Source organism: Equus caballus, chromosome 21 (assembly GCF_041296265.1).
Source record: "Equus caballus isolate H_3958 breed thoroughbred chromosome 21, TB-T2T, whole genome shotgun sequence".
NCBI lineage: Eukaryota > Metazoa > Chordata > Mammalia > Perissodactyla > Equidae > Equus > Equus caballus.
The window spans coordinates 25,267,576-25,285,643 of NC_091704.1; the positions used below are offsets into that span (position 1 = coordinate 25,267,576).

Consider the following 18,068-nt stretch of genomic DNA (forward strand, 5'->3'; position numbering starts at 1 on the left):
TGGACCCTGAGTTCTCAGGGGGCAAAGAGCTGGGAGATAAGAGTTCAACTAAGCCTTGGGGCCAGAAGTTTAGGAAAGTTAGCATGGCAATAAGGGCAGGAGCCCAGAATGAGAAATGCAAAAAAGCAGCAAAAAAAAGTACAAGTATTTGAAAGGAATGTACTCAGAGCCATGACACCCCAGTAATGCGAATATAACAGAAAACCACTGCACACTTTCATAAATTAGACACAGGAGAGGAAAAGCTATTCTCACAAAAGGAAAATAAACTACAAATAAGCCCTTATCTCTGAAGGAGAGATTAACCCCTTATTCTCCTAGGGCAACTGGGAATGGAAAATCCATCCAGAGAAACTATTTGGTGACTGTTCTGAGGTACGTAATTTCTAAAATGAACGTATCAAGTTTAATAGTACCTTTCAATGATAGTAGAGTTCGTTCTAGTGAACTTAGAACTGCAGCTTCATTGCCAGAAGAAACTTGTTGTAGGAATGTATCTGTATGATGATTCCACAGAGAGCAGGCAAAATTATAAATTCCAGAAGCTAACTGCAAAGAAAGATCAAAAAACTTATTCACAACATATTACAGATTTCAGTAATTAGACCTACATAGTAATACATTTCGGTTTTAAAATTGAGCACACATTTTCAATGAGATTTGAAATAGTCGTGTCATTTATCACAATGTTTCAAACTTTTTAAGCCAAAATGCCTAGAAGTATAGATTACACTGGCTTCTGTTATGAACACATACACCCCTAAAACATTAGCTTCTTGAAACAAAATTTAGCCTAATGCCCGCACTGCAGAATATTTTCTATTTATACTCTTTATTCCTTCCACTAAGAGGCTGTAACTCTCAGGTTTTAAAAACACTTACTTAGGGACTGTCACTGAGTATATTAGATAAATCAATATACTAAGAACTACAAAGGAGTCAAATGTCTGTGTTCTGCCAGTGCTACCCAAATGGTTTTTGGGCACTTAAAGCCAGGAAACCACATCACTTGTCAGGCTGCTTTCCTAACACGTACTGGCATTTAACCCAACTCTCACACTGAGGCACAGTTAGCCTCTAACTCCCAGGTTGAGGCCGAACCATCTATCTTCCAGTGATATCTTCAGGTTTTTTTCCAGAAGGTCTAAAACCAATCCAGCTGTGCCTACATGGCCATTTACTTGAAATAAAAATTAGGTGACAGTGCATATGACTAGTTATCATTAGCATACTCCAGAATGATTTTTTCTTATTTAAGGTATATCATTTCAACTAATTAAATACTGTATTTACACTAAGGTTAGGCATCCGAAACCAGTCAGAAATACAATCCTGTAAATATAATATTGCTATCAAAAACTCAAATTTCATTTTTATTATTGTAATTCAGTAATTTTAATGGCCTGTGCTCACAGGTGTAGGGAAACAGCTTCACCATATCCCCTAGCAACTTTGCAAATACCTACATAGGCCACACAGGCAAAGGCTTGAACAACAGCTAATCTGAGTCTTGGCAAAACATCTTGCAATCCTCCTGGAACACAAGAGGATGGATGACTTGTAAGGAACTCTGCTACGAGACCATCTCCTGCTCACCTCCCTATCTCCCCTGTTGGGCTGTCATGAGACAGTTTCTCATGGCCTCCTGGGCTCTCATAAGGTACAGGGCCTTCTATCCCATCCATTCAGAACAGAGTTGCAAAATATAAAACCACTTAGTTACAGTCTAGAATTGGCTCCTCAGCAATGGGGCATCTCACAACTTACACTGGAGTCATCCAGCCCCTACTGCTTTGGTCAGTGTTTCTGGTCTATGGGACAAGGACCACAGGGAGTTGGTACTGATGGCTAACTTCTTTCCTCTAAGATAAGTAATAAACAGTCTGAATCTAAAAGTGACTCATTTCTTCACCAACTGATGAGTCAGGGCTAGGCCTTGGCCCTCCCTTACCTGGGTGCATGCTTGACAACAGGTACGATGACTACTTAAGTTACCTTAGCATATTCTCAAGTATGCATGCAATATTTTAGAGAGTAAAATCAAATTATTTAATCCTAATGCTACATTATAGCCAAAATATTGTAGAGATAATTATCTCAATCAACACAGTATTACAGCACAAGCAACAGTATCATAAAAAGTTAAGTCTAAAATTGACATCATCCCATGAAATACTATTATAACAGAGAAGCAAATACCCAACCTAAACAGAGCGGACATAATCTGAAGGGGAAAAAAAGGGGGCTTTACCCCAAGAAATCTGTAAGTTTTACTTATAACTTCAATAAACTTTAATAATTTTCTTAGTAAGTCAAGTCCTTTCTGAGAGCATGAGGCTAAAATATATGTCTAGAATCAGAAAATCCATCATTCTAATTTTTATTACATTTACTGTGTAATTTTAAGTTACAGCATCCTATTCCAAACATATAAACCATAAAAATATCTGTCAGCCAGAAAAATGAAAGAATAGAAACAGAAGGATTTAGAGGCAGGGAAGGGGTGGGAATTTTACGTAAGACCTAAAAGTTAAGTTTTAAACTTAAGCATAACTTCTTATTGTAGAAATATTTTGAACAAAAAAAATGAAATCTACAGCCTTGGCTATAATTTTTGGATCTATTTTGTACTCTGTCTTTATGTAGTAAATAAAACAAAACCCAAAGGGTGCCATATCTAAATTTCAAATAAAAACAGAAAACTATTATACTCTGAACCTGTCTCTTGCTTACAACAAAATGACAACTTCAATTATTTTATAGGCATTCTTTGCATCTTCTCCTTAAAATGACTTATTTAACATTAACTTCTACCTACAGATTCTATTAAAATTGTTCAGAAGGATTTTTATATAGAAATTTTTTCGTGCCAGTGTTACCTGAAGTCACTTGAACTCTTTTTTTTTTTTTAAAGATTTTATTTTATTTTATTTTCCTTTTTCTTCCCAAAGCCCCCCAGTACATAGTTGTATATTCTTCGTTGTGGGTCCTTCTAGTTGTGGCATGTGGGATGCTGCCTCAGCGTGGTTTGATGAGCAGTGCCATGTCTGCGCCCAGGATTCGAACCAACGAAACACTGGGCCGCCTGCAGCGGAGTGCGCGAACTTAACCACTCGGCCACGGGGCCAGCCCCCTTCACTTGAACTCTTTTAAAAGGCATTTTCAGGACACAAGTATTTACACAGATATTGATGATATCTGTGATAAAAATAATATTAACAAGAGAATAATGATAGAATTTTATTTACTGAATCCTACTCTGCTTTAAATCTATTAATTCTTCCCTCTTTCTGGCCCTCAGTACTTTACCTGTATCAACTTATTTAATCACCACAATCTAAAAAGTAGGTATTATTACTCCCCATTTACAATAAGAAAACTGAGACGTAGAGAAGTTAAGCAACTTGCCCAAGAGCAAACAGCACTATTAATACGAGGAAGACAGCATTTAAACCAGGGAAGGTACAAAGAGACTATATTTTTAATCTCTATGTTCTAACATCTCTTAATATAGTAACTAGCAATTAAGCACAGACTAATTTAGTAAAAGAAATAAGCATTATTTGTGTAAGTTCTATTCAAACTTTTTAATATCAAAATATAGACTAAAATAGAGACTATCCCACCCATTCAGAATCAACCCAGTAAATCTTGTTCTCTAAAAGTTATATAATTATTTAATAATGATAAAATTTTCTTTTCATGACTACAAAAAATGAAAACTTTCCCACACACTCACCGAGGTTGATACTGCTCTCAATATGGATGCAATGAATTATCTGACTCAGAATCTCTCTCACAAGTTCTTTAGTAGCTCCCAGCTCTTTCTCACCACTCAACAGAAAAATGTGTCCTTTTGTTCTATTACTTACAGAGTACCCATGCAAGATATAGTTAATAAAAACTGAATGTTTTCCTCAGTTTTATATATGTATGCAGGTATGTATCTATATGTGTGTGCGTATGTATGTGTGTGTGTACAATTTGGAGCTGGTCCCATTCATTAGTCGTAAGAGTCATAGGGCCTTTTATCTAATTCTTCATACCCTCCTCTACCACTACATGCCAGACTCAATAAAGAAAACACTGGGAACCATTCCCTAGCTCTTCAATTAAAAGTAAGATTATGCTTGAGAAACAGAGTCAACCAAAGAAATCTGGCATGAGCTCAAAAAGGAAAACATTAGGGACAATTTGCCACCCTTTTAAATCACTAGCAGAATATTTTGAAATCATGTCAGATTTATTTTAAAGGTATTTTATAATAATGGTGGCAAAAGGGCAAAACTATTTTGTTATAATTTTTTCAGGCACTACTTCTGCTACCAGGATTACAGAATTCCACCACCTGTATATGCACAATGCAAATTGTAGTATGCATACTAAACATAAAATCCTCCTTACTCACTCCCAAAAAAAACAACAAAATATACCACAGAACACTCTGAACACTGTCCCAAAGGCTCTTATTGTCACAAGATTTGGATTAAAAAAAGCATTTCATCATGGTGGAATCAAAAGTCATTAAAACTCTATTTTGCTCTTTTCCATGTATAAATTGACTCTAAAACAAGTGTGAGAAAGTCAGTAATTCAGATAATCAAAGGTTCTATCTACTCCATTCCACCTTAAGCAACTTTCATCAATGTTTGAAATTTTCATCCCTCTTTTTTAAGAAAATAAATAGCATAACATTTATAGATATTAATGGCAAAGTTAGATCTTGATCTATTAATCCTTCCCTCTTTCTGGCCCTGAGAAGTACTAGTATGAAAATATTACTTTAAATTATGAATAAAGATATGAAAAGCATGTGAGTTTGGCATGCCGTAGGTATTGTTGAATGAAAGCATATAGCATTTGAGACAGAAATCAATAAAGAAACAGTAGTATGGAAAAAAAATTTTTAATTCATATTTTCCTTTGTTTTATATTCCACTTCTGCAGCTAAGCATCTAGTTATGGACATTAGGCATTTATTACAGCCCCAATTCAAGATTCTTTTTAGCCAACCTACAAAAGGCCTCTACACAATTAGGGATAGTTGGAATGAAGACGCCATAGCATGACCCTTTCAGTCCAGCAGTGCAAGAAGGGAGACAAACAAAGAAGGAAGAAACCACAGGAATTTGGGAAGAAATTGCTAGCTACCCTATAACCACGAGCCCTGCACAAGTTTCTCTCTGCTCCAGAGCACACCAAGTGATGGATGCTTACAGAAGACTCAGCTGAAAAAGACAAAGTAACAAAGCAAGCAAGTGGGAGAAATAAAAAAATTTCTGCTCAAAAAACGTGGAGGGGGAGGGAATCTTCAGTTAGACAATACAAAAATAAGCTATTGAATGAAACATTTTAGTTACTAGTTCACAAAAACCCCAAATACTTGAATTTTCTTTTTCTAAACCAGAAGAGACAGTGCCACCCACTGACTGCTTAGTGACTCAAGTGAGAAGCACACAGACTTAACTCAATATCAAAAGCAAATCATTACAGGAAGTTTTATTTCTTTTAGCATTTCAAATATTCTTAAACTTTTTTAGCCTCAGGACCACTGTCCTGAGAATTTTCACCTAGGAAACGTCAGCACCAAAAGACTTTTAAAGCAAAGTCTCGTAATTCATCACTAATAGTGGGGCAATAAGTACCCATAAACTAGTTGTCAAAACTTGCTTATTAACCTGAATTTAATCAAAAAGGTATATAATCAACAAATGCAGAATGTACAACATCCCACAAGACAACTGACCCAGTTTCTCAACAAGTCAATGGCATGAAACAAAAACAAGAAAGGAAATGAATACTACTCTAAACTAAAGATACTCGAGAGACGTTACCAAACACAGTGTTACCCCCCTTATTCATTTTTCCGGTTCAATCAAACCACTTGTAACATATATCTGAGAACAACACAGAAAATTGGATAGAAGAATTAAGTCATATTAAACCACTATTTTGACTTAAGTATAATAAAAGTTAAATGATTATATATGTTAAAACAACCAGATTTGGCCCAAGATGGAGTGGCTCGTGCTAAGCTTCATGACAGCAAACCAAAACATAACTAAGTTTCTATGCTGGACTCTCCCAGAAAAGGAAGGCCCACGTCAACCACTCAGCACACGCCTGCTCAGTATAAGTTATGTGACCTGGCTCCAAGATTTCCCTTAGCTCCATGTAAGAAAAGCAACCCTGCTTTAACCAATCAGCTAACGCCCAGTATGACTTCCTTGCTCCTGCTCACTTCGACCTATAAAAATCTCTTGCCTTGTACAGCTCTTCGGAGCTCCTTATCTGCTAGACTGGATGCTGTTCGACTCATGAACAATTGAACAAAAGTCTAATAAATCAGTAAATTGTGAAAAATTCTAACATAAAAATTAAATCTTTTTACAGATGAATACTTAAGTATTTAGTAATAAAATATGAAATCTTTAGAAAAAAAGGAGTAAAGCAAAAATAGCAACATGTTCACTGCTAAATCTAGGTGATGAGTATATGGCAGTTAGTATTTTTTCCTTACTTTCCTGTATGTTTTAAAAATTTCATAACAAGTAACTTTAAAAACCTGTACATTCTTAACAACAAAACAGGTCGTTATTTTAGCAGTAGTCAATTTTTTCTTTGATACATGACAAACATAAAATTGCTTCCACTTAACCATGACATACATATACATTGAATTACCAAATATGTCAGGCCATAAGCTTTGACAGGTACAAGACCTATCTCAAAAACAATCTCCAATCAACTGCCAATGTCTCTCAACTGATATTTATTTACTTTCAGTAAAGGGCATTCCTAAAGACCCATAATATCTGTTAACTACACTATTTTTTAAGTAAAACCTAATTTCATTTTGTTCTCAAACCTGCCAGTGGTAGAGTTCATACCCGGGGGGGTCACTGTGACTCATCTTCCAGATCCGAAGTCCTCTACTCCTAGCAACAGCCATAGCCTGTCTTCAGCCACTGAGGCCTAGACAATGCTCTTATGTATCCAAAGTATCAACTCAATGAGGGGGACAAGGAAGTGACACTACCCTCCTCTCTACTTGGGCCCCTACCTCTGTTCACAGCTGCATCTCAGGCACTCAATACAGTGAATGGCACAGAGTAGGATGCAAGTTATTTGTCAGACGGATAGACAGATGGTAAAAGAACAAAGCATAAATCAGCACTGCTACAGCAGCAACTGGGAGAGATTTTGACGATAAGTCTTTTAAGTTTTTATTCTCCTTATTCCAGGCCCCTTTTCCAAGGACTTGGACAAGATCCTTGTGAACCATAGAGGAAGGACAAGCACCATACTATACTCAAAATCTCTTCTGTTCAGTGCACAGCTTTGTTTTTTTTGGATCAAGTTAGTCACCTTGAGTCTCTCCTCCCCTAAAAGTTCCCACCAAAAGTTTCCTCTTTCCCTCATACTTATATAAACCGAGATACACACATCCACTTAAATCCCCACACTGGTTCACAGCAGGAATGACCCTTTATAAATTATAGGAGTCCTTCTTTGAATAATGTGTTAAAAAGCTAACAAAATTTGGCAGAGCAAGAGACAAGATCTAGAATCAACATGGCATTTAGTTTGGTAATCAGAATCAAACAAAACTGAAAACAAGATCTATTTAACCTACTTGATGATTTGCTTATAAACATTTATCTTTTAAATAAATTTTACAACACTGTAAATATCCTGAAGGCTAGAGCTATACCACGTAAGTGGCACCTTGGCATTCTTGAATTTAACATTCTTGGGACTTTCCCCTAAGGATCACACCATGAAGTAAGTTAAAAGTTTGTAGGAAGTGAGTGTGAAAGTCTCTGCTACACTACTGAGTGGTCCATCTTACACTAACCAACTCATTCAAAATAGCCACGTGGTTCTGTTTTCTTAGTTTGTTTATTTAGAAAACATAGTAACTCATCAAGAAGACTCTTTCAGTATGGTAACTTGACCACCTCACCCCACAGCTTTCTCTTATTCTCATTAAGCAAATAATACATACGTAGTTCATGGGAATATTATTCACCATAGACCCTTCAGTTTTTAAAATTATGCTAAGTTTTAACCTTGACCATAAAAATAACATAATATAGTGTTTAGTTTTCTTCCGTGGCAGATTTTAATAGCTTACTAAATGACTTTTGAGAGTCTGTGCCTTATGACTTTCCCCATGTATGTCAAGAGTATTTATGTCTTTGACCTCCCTCAGTACTGTACATATCTCTTGTACACAGTATGCAATCACCATCTGTTGACTGACTCTCAGGCAGAAGAACTTAAGATTAATTCCTAACATCAGCCTTAAAAGATTCCTAATAAAAACTGGTTATGGAAAATGTCCTTTTCAGAGAGTCATATTGAAATATTTTTGGATGAAATGACATGTCAGGATTTGTTCCAGCACAGAAGAAAATTAAACCTGACAACAGCTTAGGAACTGTTAAATATAGGCGACGGATATATGAGGGTTTGTTGTATTGTTCTCTCAACTAGAATATGTTTGAAAATTTCTTAATTAAGAAACTGTTTAACTGGTTATATACCAAAATTGCACAGCAAAGAATCTAATTAGGTCAGTGGGTTAAGAACTTAACTGTATGCTAAGAAAATACAAAAGAAGGAATAAAACTAAAGTACAAAGGTCATGGCTTCCAGAAAAAAATGGTAATTAAAAATGCAAAATCTATATTTAAATTATGCTGTAACTAAGATTTCCATCTCAAAATTTTAATAGTGCTTATACAGATTAACCTAGAATAATAAAGAAAACCTAAAATTATAAACTCATAGAATCATACAACTTTAAAACTGAAAGGAAATTTTAAAGAATCATAAAATTTAACTGTCTTGCTCAAAATCCCAACAGTGCTCAGTACAAAGAAAAATTCTTCACTGGAAACGAGGTCTTCCCATGATTCTTAACCGGTATTTCTAAAAACAAGTAAAATACATTGCCTTCAAAAGCTCTTTTCTTGTTATTTAGATGTGGATTACTTCATTTACCATAGCACACACCTTCATGCAGTTATACATCATGTCTACAACATACCATTCGGTTAATACATTTACAATTACATTAGAATTGTTATTTGTACCTTAAATTTCCTTGCTTTTAAAGACTCCAGATTTTGATTTTAACTGTACTTCACATCAACTTTTTTTTATATTCAGGTTAAATGAAAAGCATGCTGTTGTACAGAAAACTAATTCCTTTTTGTGTCAAACCAAGCTCAATTTTGTTACTGGAACACAATTTTCTCTCAACTGTTGATTTCCTAATTTCTCACCCCTGAAAAAAACTTAATTTATTTTACTGAGGAAGGAAAATAGGATATAAAAATTGCTGGGACACATTGAGCATCCGGTAGCAGTTTTAAGTGCACACTGCACTACTTTGCCAAAGCAACTAGCTCAACTATGAGCTTAGACTTTTTATGTGAGAAACTAATATAGTACATGAAGACCATCTTGGCATTACAGTAAATGTATTTTAAAAGGAAGATTTTCCCACACTTCAGATTACCAAAATAATAGGGCCAATTTATTAACCAGCAAAACTGCTCTTTGTAATAATGTTTGCCCACACATACTACCTTCACTTAAATTATGCATCTTGTACTCCAACCCCACCAGACAAGATTCCCCTCCTCGTCCCCTACTATGCTCCATTTTCTAGGTTCAGCTACTCCATTCCAAAATGAAAGGTACTGAGTTAAATTTTTTTCCAGGTACTCTGAGTTTGGTATATCCTCCCAAAACTCCTGCTTTAGAAGTTTTGCACTACATCACTGTGAAACCTAGAAGGTATCTAAGCCACCTCTTCTATTGTTTATTCACTTAACAGTTATTGAGCACCATCCACTTCTGTGCATTCCTTTGGGCTAGACAGACAGTAAAAGCTACATTCCTCCCTCATAAAACTCATGGTGAGGGCCAGCCCGGTAGTGTAGGAGTCAAGTTCACATGCTTCACTTCAGCAGCCCAGGATTCACAGGAACACATCCCAGGCATGGACCTACACACCGCTCATCAAGCCATGCTGTGGCAGCATCCCACATACAAAACAGTGGAAGACTGACACAGATGTTAGTCCACAGACAATCTTCCTCTCATACATACAAAAAATATATATTAAAAAAAGAAAATTCACTGGGTTAAAAATAGAGAATGTAATGTCATTCTGTCTTAAACTTTGGCATATATAAGAATCTTCTGGGGAGCCTATTAAAATTGCAGATTCCCAAACCATATCCTCAAAATGAGGATTCCAAAGGTTAAGTAAGAACACTGTTAAAAATACTTTGAGATTCACCACTGTTATATGGTGTAATCCAAAATGTTAGGTTGAACAATATGAAAATCGCTATTTTAGTAGGTCAAAACAAATACAAAAGCACCAAAACAGCTGAATGGAGAAAGGAAAGTCTCTTCAACAAACCATCCTACAACACCCAATAAAACGGCTATCACCTCCCTAGTTATGTCAGACTCCTTCTACATCTCCCCTACGTCCATCAATCACCTAGGCATGTCAATTTTAACTTTCTAAATTTTAACTCTCTACCCTCCTAAATGTTCCCTTTACCACTGCTTCATTTAAGAGCTATATCATCTCATCTAAACTACTTCAACAGCCTCAACCAGTCTCTCTGGCCTTCAGAATGTTCCCTACCAACCAATCCCCCTTACTGGCAATTAAGTGATCTAACTGGTCATATCACTATCCAGCTTAAAATCTTTCAGCAGTTAGCTATTCTGAACCTTTTGAGGTCAATTAGAAAGAATTCATAATCTTTCAAAAAATACTTAGAGAGGTAAAATTATAGACATTTTTATACAAGTAGCACAGTTTTCATAATAAAATTTAACTATATTAAATCACTTACATCATAAAACAGTTTTCTATCAGCAGCCAAACGTTTCGATGCCAGAGTCTTGGTAACATGATAAAAGGTAAGTAATGCTCTGTGCTGTCGAAGATCATCTTGGACTTTCACAGATTCTATAAGAGTGGGAATCAGTTCAGGCCACTGTCTGGGACAATCCAATCGAGCAACTTTTGCAATCAGCACTGCAATCTGAGTTGCAATCTAGAGGGAAAATATTAATCAAAAATAAACATAAGAAAATAAAGCAATGGCTAAGGAATGCATTCATAGCTGAAAATTACCTTTTTGGTTAACTATACATTTGACAGAAGTGAATAAGATTTCAACGAACAACTGCTTGAAAGTGGTTCTCAAAGTGTGGTCTATGGATCCCCAAGGGGCCTAAGATCCTCTCTCTGAGGTCCCCCACTTTCCCAATAACCTATCAACATGAAGCTAGATTTTCTTCATACAATTTCTACCAAATAATACATCATAATACAGTAAATGAAGAAGCAGATATGAAAATCCAGATGTCCTCTTTTAAACAGCCATAAACTAAAGAGATATGCAAAACCGCAGAACAATGTCATTCTTCTCATTAAATATTTCTTGTTTGGGGAAATAGTTATTCTTCATTTCTTAAAATTCTATTTATGTTAACAAGTAATGATTTTATTTTTTAGTTAATAAATATTTTTAAATTTCTCAGTTTTAATTTCTAATACAGTAAATATTAACAGATATAACACTATGGAGTTTTATTTTAGCAGTATAAGGAAGTTCTAAGACCATGAAGTTTGAGAACCACTGACCTAAGAGTAGAAATAAACATCAATAATTAGTATTTAACTAATGACATTTGTACAGATCAGTGTTTTCCCAATGCTGGTTGACAGATACCTGGGCAATGACTGACTCTTCAACCACCCAAAGCCCTGCCCCCCTCCTCCCCTGGTGAGAGGAACTCTGTTCCTCTTCAACCTCCCTCATCTCCTTAGTCAAGGAAATGCAGAGCAGAGAACTGAGATCATTTAAATAGGCTGAAACAACAGCACTAGTTATACCTCCAAATACAGCATACTTTAATATTCAAACTAAAAGAGTAAAATGCAAGAAATAGTGGTAACTTGGAAAAATTCAAGAATTCTTGTATCCATAAGCAAAAATTTTATTCTTAGGAGAAAAATCTCACTATAAAGGAAGGAAAACATAAAACTGTATAATCTACTATCTCCCACATAGTAATGGGAATTGAAAAATGTGATGAAAGAGATAGACAAAATCCTGAAGCCATCCTATAATTTAAACAAGGGGAATGGAACAGTCATCTAAATCATTAAAATTAATTTCTATGCAGTAAGACTACAAATATATAGAGATTTGCTTTCAATATTGGCTTAAAAACTGCGGAAGTTAAAAAAACATAAGTATATCTTAAAATGACTTTTGAGTTTTAAATCATTAAAAGCCAAATCTAACCAAAATTCTTAATAGCTAGAACTGGATCTCAAAATTTAAAAACCAACAGAGAAGTGTGTATAAACATCACAAATGGACATTATGGAATAAGATTTTATTTTTAATGCTGAGAAACAAAATAAGGCTGGAAAATAAGCAAAAATTAAGGGAAGAGAAAGAATACTTAGCATTCATTTTCTCACTAACCTGGTTTATTGGTTCATTGAAGTTGGTGATTAACCCTGCACGTAACGTAGATTTCTCTTCCTCTGAGAGAGCACTGTAAAAAGATAGATTTATTAGGCAAGAGAACGGTGTCTAATGATGAATGCAGGTAAGCACCATGGAGAATTTTAACAATAAAAAGCCTTTCAAACAAGGTGTCCCTGATTGCTTTGGGTAAATAAATAGAATTATTTCCATTACTTGTATATTGGCACATCAAGTAATTCAAAAGGAATTCCTTCACAATTGAATAAGAACCACAAAATAATAAGCAATAGGAAATAATACAAATCCAGAGTAAAGAATGTGATGCTTCAAGGTTGCTTTTATTGATGTAAAACTAGTTGCCTATCAAAAAATTAATGGTTGACTAAAAAAAAATCTGTATGAGTAGCTGTTGCCTTCCACTGACTTCTTTTATAAAATCAGAGTGAGGTTATTCTATGCAGAAAGGCATCAGGAATCAGAGAATGTTTTGGATATAAGACTTATTAGAAATCAACTAGTTTAAAATCTTTCATTCTACATCTCTGGAAAAAATAAACACTATACTAATAACTTTTACTACAAATGAGGAAGGAGACTAGATAGCAAAAGGACAGAGATGGAGAATATTCACTGTATAAAATCACATACATTTTGAATTTTGAACCAGATGAATGCATTATTTCTTTTAAAGTACTCATTTTAAGGTTTTTCCATTACGGCCACGATAAAGTAGCTTGTAACAGACAAACGGTCCTAATAAAATCAGCTATAAAAGTTCCTTACAATTTAAAATAAAAATTTTAAGGCATGTGTTGAGTTGAACTGTATCCCCCCCAAAAAGACATGTTCCAGTTCTAATGCCAGGTATCTGTGAATGTGAGCTTCTTTGGAAATAGGGGCTTTGCAGACGCAATTGAGTTAAAATGAGGTCAGACTGAGTTAGGGTGGGCCCTAGTCCTAAAACCAGTTACCTTCCTAAGAGAAGGAAAATTTGGACAGATACACAGAGGAGACACACGAACAGAAAGCCCAGTGACAATGGAGGCAGAGATTGGAGTGATGCAGCTGCAAGCCAAGGAACGCCAAGGATTGCTGACCACAAGCAAAAGCTAAAAAGAGACAAGAAAGAATGAGTCTCCCTCGAGCCTGCAGAAGGAGCACAGCCCTGCCCAGCATGTGAACTTTTTAGATTCCTAGCCTCCCGAACTGTGAAAGGATACACTCGTATTGTTTTAAGCTACCCAGTTTGTGACAGTCTCTTACAGCAGCCCTAGGAAATTAACATACTATCTAAAAACAACCTAGACAGCCAGGACTTGAGAGACAGGGGTCTTAAAAAGAAGGGAAATGAACTGTAATGAATCAGTACATTTCTCTTTGAGGTGTCTGCTCACAAAAAATCAAGCTAAAAGTAGCAACTAAGAGACTAAAAGAGCTAAGGAGAGGTTTCAGCAGGTCTCACAATGCTGGAAAGACAGAAATTGAAGTTCAGGACCCAAGAAGGCAATATTTTGGTACATACCCAAGGCTTGAAGCTGAAACCCCAGGAAGGCTAAAACCTGGGATCAAGAGTAAACCAGAAAGAGACCACCTTCAACCAGATGAAGATTGAGGCCATATTCTATTTAATTAGAATTAAGTTCTCTCTGGAGAAAGATAACAGAATTCAAAGTCTCTCCAATTGTCCCTATACAATGTTCAACATTCAATCAAAACTTCCCAGGCATACTACAAAAAAGGAAAAACTGAAATCAAAACACAAACAGCAGCAGGAAATACAGACAGTGCAGCTACCAAATCACACTTGCAACACTTTTGATGATTATATTCAAGAGAATACGTGAAAGATCGAGAATTTCACCACAGAACTGAAATCTGTTTTTTAAAAAATACCAAAAAGAAATCCTAGAACTGATAAACACAATCAGTGAAATAAACATAACAAAATGGAAGACAGGTCAGTGGAAAATATCCAGATTGAAGCATAATGAGAAAAATAGGACTTCTGCTTCTGAGAGAGTTCACTAACAGATATGCACTAAAAAAATGCTAAAGTCATTCTGCAGGCAGAAGACAAACAGATCCATGAGGAAGCACAGTTAATAAAGAAAGGAGTAAAAAACACTAGAAACATAAATCTAAATGAATACTGCCAGCAAAATAATATAAAACAGTATTTTGTGGAGTTTAAAATATATGCAGAATTAAAGCACTCAACAACAAGAGCATCAAAGACAGGAAGACATAAATGGAGTTAAAGTACCATAAGGTTCTTGCATTATCTGAAGGAAGTAAAGTACTAATCCAAGACAGTCTCTAATAAGTCAAGAATGCGTGTCATAATCCCTAGGAAAATCACTTGAATAATAAAAGTGTCCCAGTAGCCTTGTAGAGGGAAAAACTGAGTAACAAAAAATTTCTTGAATGATCCAAAGGCAGGCAGGAAAGATAAGAAAGGGAGGAGAGAGCAAAGATCAGACAGAAACAAAAAAAACCCAAATAATGGATGGTAGCTTTAACCATCTTTATCTGTAATTACATTAAATGTAAATAGGTGTAATACTAAAATTAAAAGACAACATTTATCAGATTGGGTAAAAAACAAAAGCCAACTATTTCTGCTCATAAGAGAAACATTTTAAATAAAACAACAAAGAAATATTGAAAGAAAAAGATATACCATGCAACCATGAGATGGCTGGTGTGGCTCTATTAATATCAGGCAAGCTAGACTTTAAGCCAAAACACATTGTCAGAGATACAGAGGAACATTTCATAATTAAGACAAGGTCAACTCTACAAGAATATAATAACCCTGACCTTCTATGATCCTAATCAAGCCTCTATATACAGAGAACAAAAACAGAATGAAAAGAAGAAATAGGCAAGTCCATAATCATATTTGGAGATTAATACACCTCTCTCAGTAAATGAGGGAGAAAGCACAAAATCAATAAGGATACAGAAGATTTGGATAATATAATTAACAAATTTGACCTAATTTACATATATAAAACATTATAATCCACAACAGCAAAACATATGTTCCTTTCAAGTGCACATAAATCATTTACTAAAATACCATATGCTGGGATCAAAAAGCAAGACAGCATATTGCAAAGAATGAAATCAGTAACCAAAAAAAACAACTAAAAAAAGCCTCACATGTTGGGAAATTAGGTGATATACTTCTAATTAATCTATGAGTCTAAAAAGAAAAAACGAGAAATTTTTAAATGTTTTTAGCTGAATGGTAATGAAAATACTACATCTCAATGCTTGTGAAACTGAACTAAAGCCATGATTATAAGAAAAGCCTTAATGTTTTAAATGAATATATAAGAACAAAAACTGAAAATCATTTATCTAAGCTTCCAGCCCAAAATGCTACAAAACAAATAGCAAATTAAATTCAAAAAAGTGGGGCCAGCCTGGTGGCACAGTGGTTGAGTTTGCATTCTGCTTCGACAGCCCACGGTTAGCAGTTTAGATCCTGGGCGTGGACCAGCACACTGCTTATCAAGCCCTGCTGTGGCAGGCATCCCACATATAAAGCAGAGGAAGATGGGGACAGACGTTAGCTCAGGGCCAGTCTTCCTCAGCAAAAAGGAGGACTGGCAGCAGATGTTAGCTCAGGGCTAATCTTCCTCAAAAACAAAATAAATAAAAATAAATTCAAAAAAGTAATAGAAAGTACATCAAGCCTTATAAAATACAATAACTAAAGCACAGGTAGACAAATAGGCCAACAGGACAAAACAGTGAATCCAAAAACAGATCCATACATCTGAAGTGCTCGATTTATAAAAAGGGAACCTCTGAAACGTGACAGGGAAAGAAGCCACAGTGCTACCCTTACTTCACATACGCACCTCACACACAAAGCACTTCCAGACAGATCTTTCACCTAAATGTGAATAGTAAAACAAAGCTTCTAGCAGAAAACAGAGTATTTTCATGACCTAGAGTAGAGCAAAAATTTTGTAAATATGCCCCAAAAGAATCAATAATAAAAGAATTGTAGCTAAACTGAACTTCATTAAAATGAAGGACTTCTCATCAAAAGACACCACTAACAAAGTGAAAAGGCGGAGTGACATCAGCAACATGGCGGAGTGAGCAGTTTTCTTTGTCTCTCCCCCTTCAAGCTAAAACTAACTGGACATTCATTGTTCAACAAAGGATATCCACACAGCACCTCAGGATGCCTGAGAGACCCATGCTGCTATACATAGGAATGTGGACAGACTTCCACCTGGGAGGAAGTGGAGTTGGGGGGGAACTCTATGACCCCTAGACAGCCTAGTACCGGCAAGTGACACTCTCCTGGCTGACACACTCATAGCACCACCACGGCACTGAGGGTGGGCGTGCGCATCAGCGGCGTGACTGTGGAAACAAGTGACTACAGCTCTAAGCTCCCCTGAGACTGCTCCTTAGTCCAACGGGAAAATTCAGGGTCCCACAGCAGCTACTGGGAAAGCCTCTACTCAGCCTTGGCAGAGAGGCTCCGTGCAGCAAACACAAATGCTGGGAGGCCCCGGGGAAGAAGGGGCTCAGCTGGCTGCATTTAACACACACAGCCCTGCTGTGGCCCCAAGGGGGCAAGTGACACCCAGCGGGACCACACAAGCAGGCAGTGACAATTCGGAGCCCCGGCATGACTGCTCCTTGGTCCAGCGGGAAAATGCAGAGCCCCACAGCAGCCACAGGGAAAGCCTCTACTTGGTCTTAGTGGAGAGGCCCCGCCCAGCAAACACAAAGGCTGGGAGGCCCTGAGGCACAAGTAGCGAGGCTGGGTGAGCTAACCACTGGCTGCATTAGATACCCATAGCTCTGCTGTGGCCCAGAGTGGTCAAGTGAGATCCTGCTGGACCTGATGGTGGCAGAGCTGCAAGTCTAGGTGAACCAGCTTCCGGCGGCTGTGAAAGCCCACAACACTGCTGCAGACCTGAAGGAGGGAGTGTGTCTATGTGGTGTGTGAGAGCAGGCACCAGCAACTCGAAGCCCCCTTGTGATTTTTCCCACAGCTGACGGGAGACCCCACAGGACCACTGCAAACATGAGAAGGGGCCCAGATTCGGTCAGGAACAGCTGACAGGGATCCTGGTCAGTGCAGATTACACAGCTGCTGACCCCTCCCCACCAGTAAAAGCAAGTGGGCGCAGTAACCAAACTATGTATGCGGAGGCATAAATTCACGACATCAAGCAGTATGAAAAAATACATTAAATCCCCAGAACAGAAGAAAAATGACAATTACCCAGCAAACAATCCCAAAGACACTGAAATCTATAACCTAAATGACAAGGAATTCAAAATAGCTATCATTAACAAACTCAGTGAGTTAAAAGAGAATACAGATAGACAACTCAAGGAGTTCAGGAGCTACCTCACAAAAGAGCTTGATACTATAAAGAAGGACCAGTCAGAAATGTTGGAGATGAAAAACACAATGGAGGAAATTAAGAAAAATCTGGACTCTCTGAACAGTAGGGTTGACAATATGGAGGACAGAAT

General features: G+C 36.7%; 1 protein-coding gene across 2 annotated transcripts in view; it reads right to left on the reverse strand.

Moving 5' to 3' along the window:
• Window positions 1-18,068, reverse strand: part of IPO11 (importin 11) — a 230,143-nt gene that overhangs the window by 185,369 nt on the left and 26,706 nt on the right. For both annotated transcript variants that reach the window (XM_001493727.7, XM_005604232.4), the window contains exons 4-6: window positions 12,543-12,615; window positions 10,893-11,096; window positions 417-549 (exon numbers count right to left, since the gene is read on the reverse strand). In XM_001493727.7, the coding sequence (XP_001493777.1) occupies window positions 417-549; window positions 10,893-11,096; window positions 12,543-12,615 (410 nt within the window). The remainder of the gene's footprint in view (window positions 1-416; window positions 550-10,892; window positions 11,097-12,542; window positions 12,616-18,068) is intronic.